The sequence below is a fragment of the Garra rufa genome, unplaced genomic scaffold, assembly GCF_049309525.1.
Source record: "Garra rufa unplaced genomic scaffold, GarRuf1.0 hap1_unplaced_950, whole genome shotgun sequence".
In the NCBI taxonomy this organism is placed as follows: domain Eukaryota; kingdom Metazoa; phylum Chordata; class Actinopteri; order Cypriniformes; family Cyprinidae; genus Garra; species Garra rufa.
In genome coordinates, this window is record NW_027395215.1 from 1 (window position 1) to 8,328 (window position 8,328).

Here is an 8,328-nt window from a genome sequence, read left to right on the forward strand (position 1 = left end):
AATCGCGTTTGCACACTGCCTCCAAAATTTTCGTCCATCATAAAAAAATTCGGATCGGGTTCGATTTTTTGCGTTTTTCGCATCTGTAGCAAGCATTTTGACAGGTGTTTTGAAGTTCACCCACTTTGTCTTGCGGCACCTTGTAACGTTACACTGAGTTCACAGAAATTACTGGTCTTCTTTATAATATGTAGCTCCAGTAACGCTAGCAAAGCATCAGAGTTTCTCGAGTTTACTGACATCCTGAAGTAATTTTTAAATTACCCGGGATAATCCCACAGCTCATTAATAAGGTTAGATTAAAACCTATTTGTTTAATATTAATTTTAGATCCACGCAACATAGTAAATAAACATTCAACATTAATCCTAAAAAATGTAACATACATACACTGAAAAAAAAAGCAAAACGCAAATTTATGGAATGCTGTGTGACGTCAGCGGGCGTATGACGCAATTGCGTAATGGCGTAAAATAAAAGCCAAACGTGTTGTTTGAATCGGTTCTTAAAAACGAACTGTTCAAAAGAGCCGATTCGCGAAAATGACTCGGTCTTCCTATCGTTGGTTGTAAGGGGACCGTGGACTGGAGCGGAAGCTCAGAGTGTTGTCCTTCCTTCTGCCCGACTCTCAGGATGAGGCTCGGTCGCAGTTTGTCTGTATGTCTCTGATCATATCACACCAGCAGCTCCTCTCCCACCTCCCGAATGCAGGTAAGAGCCTACGTACTGCATTCTGGCGTGGTGTCTTTGCGTTGATTGTATTTTGGGGTGTCAAATACGCTTGCAGTCTCCAGCTCTACCTCCAGAAGATCGGCTAGGAGACGGTGTGTGCTGTAACTTAATAAACACCAGAGAACAGTGTTCCAACCCATTACACAACGCATAGCTTCTCCTGATTAATAGATGACCGTATTTGGTGATGACTAGGAACGCCTGAACTGGTGGCACGGCCAGATCTGCTCCTGCTTTGAATTTTGCATTTGTCAACTGACCAACCAAACTTATTTTATGTAAATCGCAACTTTGTGCATTGACCGACAAAGCAAGAATAGCCAATAATAATAGCCTTATATAACACAAACCTCATTACTGGAGTAGTTGACAACTGTGTTAGGTTGTTGACACGTGTTTACCTGTAACCGCGATGTTTTTAAAGTTGTTATTAATAAGAAGTCCAAGTTAGGTTCAACTCGGTACTTGTGTGTTTGTTTTATTCACAGAAGTTACTTAGTAACTTAAAAAAAGCGGGTTACGTAACGCCTCGGCTGTCATTATCATGATCCAGCGTTCATTTGCATATTATAGACTACCCCGTAGTGTTCAATTAAATATCTTTTGTTGTCACATGGCCATATACACAGCGGTTTAGTGACAGATAAACACTACAGAATTCAGAGTGAACACAATGTACCTATAATGTATGCTTAATATATGTGACCCTGGACCACAAAACCAGTCATAAGGTTAAATTTTACAAAACTGAGATGTATACATCATATGAAAGTTCAATATATAAGCTTTCTATTGGTATATGGTTTGTTAGGACAGGACAATATTTGGCCGAGATACATCTATTTGAAAATCTGAAAACTGAGGGTGCAAAAAAATCAAAATACTGAGAAAATCACCTTTAAAGTTGTCCAAATTAAGTTCTTAACAATGCATATTAATAATCAAAAATGACATTTTGATATATTTATAGTAGGTATTTTACAAAAAATATTTTTGGAACATGATCTTTACTGAATTCCCTAATGATTTTTGGCATAAAAGAAAAATCAATAATTTTGACCCATACAATGTATTTTTGGCTATTGCTACAAATATACCCCAGCGACTTAAGACTGGTTTTGTGGTCCTGGGTCACATATGCAACACTAATACATAAATAAACAAACATACCAACTTTTGACAGCAATGTACAATGTTGAGACACATGGTTGCTGTGCTATATGATGGTCTGAGTGACACACTAATAAGAATATGATATCTAGTCCAGAGACCAGTAGAATTATTAAAGGAGTAGTTCACTTTCAGAACAAGAATTTACACATAATGTACTCACCCCCTTGTCATCCAAGATGTTCATATCTTTCTTTCTTCAGTCATGAAGAAATTGTGTTTTTTGAGGAAAACATTTCAGGATTTCTCTCCATATAATGGACTTCAATGGTGCCTCTGAGTTTGAACTTTCAAAATGCAGTTAAATGCAGCTTCAAAGGGCTCTAAATAATTCCAGCCGAGGAAGAAGGGTCTTAACTAGTGAAATGATTGGTTATTTTGTAAAAACATTTCCGGCTTATATACTTTTCCATCTCAAATGCTCCTCTTGCCGAGCTAGTATATTAATTGTTAGTATATTATATATTAATTGTAATTTCTTTTTAGAAAATAAACCATCATTTAGCCAGATAAGACCCTTTTTTTTCCTCGGCTGTGATCGTTTAGAGCCCTTTTGAAGCTGCATTTTGGAAGTTCAAACTCAGGGGCACCATTGAAGTCCATTATTTGGAGAGAAATCCTGAAATGTTTTACTCAAGAAACATAATTTCTTATTGACTGAAGAAAGAAAGACATGAACATCTTGGATGACAAGGGGGTGAGTACATTATCTGTAAATTTTTGTTCTAAAAGTGAACTACTCCTTTAAAGTGCCTGAAGTTTTGCATGTAAGAAAACACTCACAAGCTATAATTCAAAAGCAGGATATGTTGTACCCGAACTCTAGCTCTTAGAGTTTGACAATGTGCTCTTGTGTATGTAACAGCTGCGACTGAATGATTACAGCGCACCGCATGTTCTTTCTATACAAGGCAAATAAGGGCAGTCGTCTGTTTAAAAGCTCTTGCTGGTGGTTTTACCTATTAATAGGGTGTTATGTGAAGGTGCTGTATTGCTTTCAACTTTTACATCTGATAGGGATTGATTAAAACAAAAAAATAATAAATACTACTACGACATCTCTAAAGTTCAACTAAGTTAAACTCTGTCGGTGCCCTAGACTGCCATAATGTTTTGGCTCGGCATGAGGGATATCAACTACTCAAACAGTTCAATGTATCAGCGTAAACATCAGCTGTCTGTCTGTCTGTCTCTCAGTAAACACTCAGGGTCTTTCATGTTGACCTGTATTCTAGAACATACACTGTCATTTGAAAGTTTGGGGTCAGTAAGATTTTTTATTTATTAAATTTTTTTGAAGAAAGTAATATTCAGCAAGGATGCATTAAATGATCAAAAGTGACAGTAAAGGCATTTATAATTATTATAAATCTTTTATTTTTTATTTCACATAAATGCTATTCTTTTAAACTTTCTATTCCTAAAAAAATGAAGCACCGTTTCTGAGAAGTTTTTCTTTAACTTTACCTAAGCAATTCTTAAAGCTGCAGTCTGTAACTTTTTGTGTGTTCAGAATTTACAAAATATATACAATAGCTCCAAAATATTGTTATTTTTAGGGTGTAATTGCAGCCGGATCTGGCACTTTTCATACAGGGAATTTCTGAAGGTATGCATTCATTATCAGGAGCACAACACAAACTGCTTGCATACAGTTTAACTACAACCAAGAAGTTAATACTGTTATTTTGGAAGGAAAAAAAAGGCTCCTACATGTAAGCTTTGGCTTGGAGAGATGACTTCTACTTTACATTTGGAACGAATTAGGTACAGTTTGAAGGGCAAATTTGAGCAGTTTGACAAAATCTGGCACCCTTTTCTCTGTTACCTTGATGGAAACCCTACGGATTAATGCATCATTTGTTAATTTCATGTTTTTACATTTTTTTTCATCATACTTTAACTAATGTAAACAGGTCGTGTAAGGGATGGTTTGTGATGTGGGGTTTTGTTCTGTTTTGTTTTTCTTTCTTTCTTTTCTACTTTGATTGTATTCTTTATACATGTAATAGAAACAAAATATGTGAGATTGTAAATTCATCTTCAAAATCTTGGTTTTGAAAAAAAACCCCACCTATAATACATTTTTATATTCAGACTATTTTAGACTGGTTCTGGTAGGAATCACTGCTGAGTTCTTCTGCAAAAAATGCATGCAGTTCTGTTTATTAACTGATAGAGTGCCAAAAGTTATGGACTGCAGCTTTAACTGATGTCAGAAAAAAAGTTTTTCGTGTGCAGTTGCTGGTTTATACCATGTTTACATGATGTCATTTTGTCTAAGGGTGATCTGAGAGGGAGTCATTCTCAGCATTCCTAAACTGACCACTATAATTACAACTACACTGCCAGCTGGCTCATGGATCAGGCTTTCAACTTTCCCTCAGTTCATGATGATTTTTTACAAATATTTAGAGAAAATGACTTACATACTGTGACTAAGAGTAAGATAAATGGTGACTAATTGCTCATTTTCTACCTATATATTCAGATTAACAGGCATGCCAAAGGAAAAATATGATCCTCCAGACCCACGCAGATTGTATACCATCATGTCAGCCGAGGAAGCGGCCAGTGGGAAGAAGTCACACTGGACTGAGTTGGAGATTTCTGGTTAGATAATATTCCTCAATTCCTCAGCTGTATGACTCATATAATCAGCTTATTTGTATGAATGTGTTACTGAAGGTACATTGACATGAGATAAATGAATTAAAGCCTACTCCTACTGAAATCTGTCTGTGCTTCCATGTTACAGGGCGGGTCAGAAGTCTGAGCAGCTCACTATGGACGCTGACCCATCTGACTGCTCTCCACATCAACAACAATAACCTGAGCCGGGTTCCTCCTGAAATTGCAAAGCTACCCCATCTCGTCTACCTAAACCTGTCCTCCAATAAACTGCGCAGCCTGCCAGCAGAACTCGGCAACATGGTGACTCTCAGGTACGTAATAAATTGGTCAATCTCAGACAGAAGTTAAATTATTTTATTGACATTTTAACATTATTGGTGGTTTTTAAAGGGGTCATCGGATGCCCATTTTCCACAATTTCGTATGATTCTTTAGGGTCTTAATGAAAAAAGTCTATAATGGTTAAAAATTCTCAATAGTAAACACCCTTTTACCTTGTCAAATTCAGCTCTGCAAAAACTCAACTCATTTTATTGCATGGGCCCTTTAAATGCAAATAAGCTCTGCTTGCCCCGCCCCTCTCTCATGTGGGATTATGAGCTGTAATGTTTACTTAAGCCACATTTAGCCATGAAACTTGCCAACAAGCACATTGTTAAGAAAGGCAGTTTGCAAAGATGCATAAAAAACCCTTATACTCCCTTCAGCTGTGGGTGAAGCTGCATCAGGAGTGATTCACACGAACATAGACACATATGTAGATCGGGATCGGCGCTTTCCTTTTTAAAAACGAAAGTAACGTTATGCTCTGCATCTTCAGCGGCTCAAATGTCGGGAGTAAATGACGACTGCTATGTTCATTAATACATCCAACAACAGAACACCTCAATCGCTCAATCGGAGACATTCTTGTCTTCCCCTGCACCTGAGTCACACAATGGTGATCGGAGTCGGATTGTTTCAGCTCGGTGAGGGAGGGTCTCAGTTAAGGCGGTCATGTCAATCAACTATCGTGGGAGTGGCCGCTGTCTGTGTGTTGTCACACCCACAAGAAGCTGAGAATGACCTGATTTTAAAAAGGGGATATTACTTTTACAGATGAAAAAAATACCACTGGGTGGATTTTTATCATTGTAGGGTTGTTTTGTACACAAACTGCCATCACACATTAATGTTCAAACAACATGAAAAAGTGAGTTTTGCACCCGATGACCCCTTTAAAGACAAGTGGCATTATTTTTATTCTTTTTACAACAAAACATTTATAGACCAACTATTTAAAATTGCCAAATATATTATTAGGATGTGACTCAACTGGACTTACTACTCTATCTAATTTTCTGTCTAATTAATAGTTTAGACCTTTTTGTTTGTTTTGAGCCATTTTATCCAGTTACACTAAACAGACACTGTGTTGTATGGTCACATTTGTTTGTTACTTTGTGTATTTTTTTAGGGAATTGCTTTTGAACAACAATTGTTTACGAGTTTTGCCTTATGAACTTGGCCGGCTGTTCCAGTTGCAAACCCTTGGTCTCAAAGGTAAAGCTTTTTTTTTTTTTTTTCAAACAAATTTAGTTTTTTGTATTATACAGTCAAACCAAAAAGTATTCAGACACCTTCAACAATTCTCACAATTTTAGTTTATTCGCTATAATTTAGAAAATGGTAAGAAAATATGACAAGACCTAACTTCAGAAAGAATAAAGAATTAAACTGTGTCTGAACAAATTCATCTTGATAATCACAAATACATTTTAGTCAAACAGTGTCGCCAGATCGGGTTGATGATTTCCAGCACAAAAGCTCACCAAAACCCACCCACTTAATCAAAAATCAGCCTAAATTTTGCCAAAATTTTATTGATAAGGACCATAAAAGGATCTCTTTAAAATAAGGCTCTCTTTAAAAAAAAAAATATGATGACAAAATAAAATAAAGATAAATCATTTTCACAGGATTATGGATCAAAACAGGGCAAATGCATTTAAAGGAGTCAGAAAATATGTTTAAAATGTCTAGAAATCTTTTCAAAGTGGCAATCAAGAAATTAACCGATGACTTTAACCCCTCATGTCCACAGTAAACATAAGTGTAAGATATTTAGGCCACTTTGCCATCGCAATCACTTAAATAAAATGAATGAATATATAGCTGCACATTCAAAATCTTGCCCGTTATAGCGCCAAAACTCATGTCACTCACAAGTCATCACATCTCACCAACATAAAAGATGGTAAATTGATTGACAGGTTTCTGTTGTTAAGGAAAAATGAGTTGATGACTGCACTACACTTTATTTTACTGTGATACTTTGAACTCTAACATATTAAAATAATATGACTAAGATAGAAGCGAAGACAAAAAGCAGCTGATTGGGTGGCTTTTAATTTTTTTAAAAGCAGCCCAAATTTTGTCTGCCCGCCCAATGTGTTATTTTTTTGGTCCAAGCTGATCAAAAGAAGCCAAATTGGGCGGCAACCCTGCACTGCAGTCGAACCAAAATTTATTCAGACACCTTAAAAATTTCTCAAAATCACAGTTTATTTGCTATAGTTTAAAAAATGGTAATAAAATATGACAAGAACTCAAGAACAGAACAACTTTATCTTGATAATGTCAGATAACTTTGATAGAAAGGTACGTAACAAAAAATGATCAGGTCAAAGTGTCAAATCAAATCTTTGGTCCTGTATTTTTATCAATTTTACTGATAGTCCACTTTGCTGAAGAATATATGAATATAATATGTCACAGTTTACTTTATTTTGCTAGCCTCACTTACATAAATGAACAATGTCCTGCACCCACTAGCGAAAAAAATATAAAAACTTATATCTGGTGTCTGAATAATTTTTGGTTTGACTGTATATTACATGCAGAACAAGCATGCAATATTTTTCATTAGGCCTGAAATCAATATTTCTTTCCCAGGTAATCCATTGTCCCAAGATATACTCAACCTGTATCAGGAGCCTGATGGAACAAGGAAATTATTGAATTACATGCTTGACAATCTTGCAGGTAATAACAGACACCGGTACAAAGCTGCCTATTAATACACTACGCTGGACAGAGAAGTTATTCATTTAATTTACTTTTACTACTTTCTCTCCCAATATTAGTCCACCCAGAACAACTCCCCCAAAGACCTTGGATCACCTTGAGGGAGCGAGACCAAATAATGCCCACAGGTACCTGCTAGCATCCCGTCACTGGCTTTAAAAAATCATGATTTCGCAAGGAGCAAAGCTAATATTAACTGTTTGTGTCCTCAAGCTGTGTTCACAGTAATGTGCTACAACGTACTGTGTGACAAGTATGCAACAAGACAGTTGTACGGCTACTGTCCCTCATGGGCCCTCAACTGGGAGTACAGGAAGAAGGGCATCATGGAGGATATCACTAACTGTGATGCTGACATCATCAGCCTACAGGTATGAAACTCTATTAGGAATATGTACACTACCATTTAAAAGTTTGGAATCAATCACATTTTTGAAAAGTAGTCTCTTATTCTCAGCGAGGCTGCATTTATTTGATCAAAATACAGAAAAAATAATAATATTGTGAAATATTATTACAATTTGCATTTTATAAAATACTGTATTAAAATGTTTAATACAATTGAGGTCAAAAGTTTACATACACCTTGCAGAATCTACAAAATATTATGTTTTTTACCAAAATAAGAGGGATCAAACAAAATGCATGTTTTTTTTTTATATAAAAGACATTACATATAGTCCACTAAAGAAAATAATAGATGAATTCATAAAAATGACTGTGTTC

At 36.0% G+C, this 8,328-nt stretch overlaps 1 protein-coding gene across 1 annotated transcript; it reads left to right on the forward strand.

Moving 5' to 3' along the window:
* The first annotated feature begins 553 nt into the window (after positions 1–553).
* LOC141317409 (CCR4-NOT transcription complex subunit 6-like) lies at positions 554–7,979 on the forward strand. The gene is made up of 7 exons (XM_073833130.1): positions 554–711; positions 4,394–4,515; positions 4,661–4,847; positions 5,993–6,078; positions 7,471–7,560; positions 7,662–7,730; positions 7,816–7,979. Exons 2-7 carry the CDS (start codon positions 4,404–4,406, stop codon positions 7,977–7,979), a joined length of 708 nt encoding a protein of 235 aa, XP_073689231.1. The 5' UTR covers positions 554–711; positions 4,394–4,403.
* Positions 7,980–8,328: the final 349 nt, after the last annotated feature.

Coding starts and splice junctions, on each gene's coding strand:
- LOC141317409 (XM_073833130.1), top strand. CDS start 4,404: ATGCCAAAGGAAAAATATGATCCTCCAGACCCACGCAGATTGTATACC. Junction 4,848..5,992: donor GGCAACATGGTGACTCTCAG/GTACGTAATAAA, acceptor GTATTTTTTTAG/GGAATTGCTTTTGAACAACA. Junction 6,079..7,470: donor GCAAACCCTTGGTCTCAAAG/GTAAAGCTTTTT, acceptor TTTCTTTCCCAG/GTAATCCATTGTCCCAAGAT.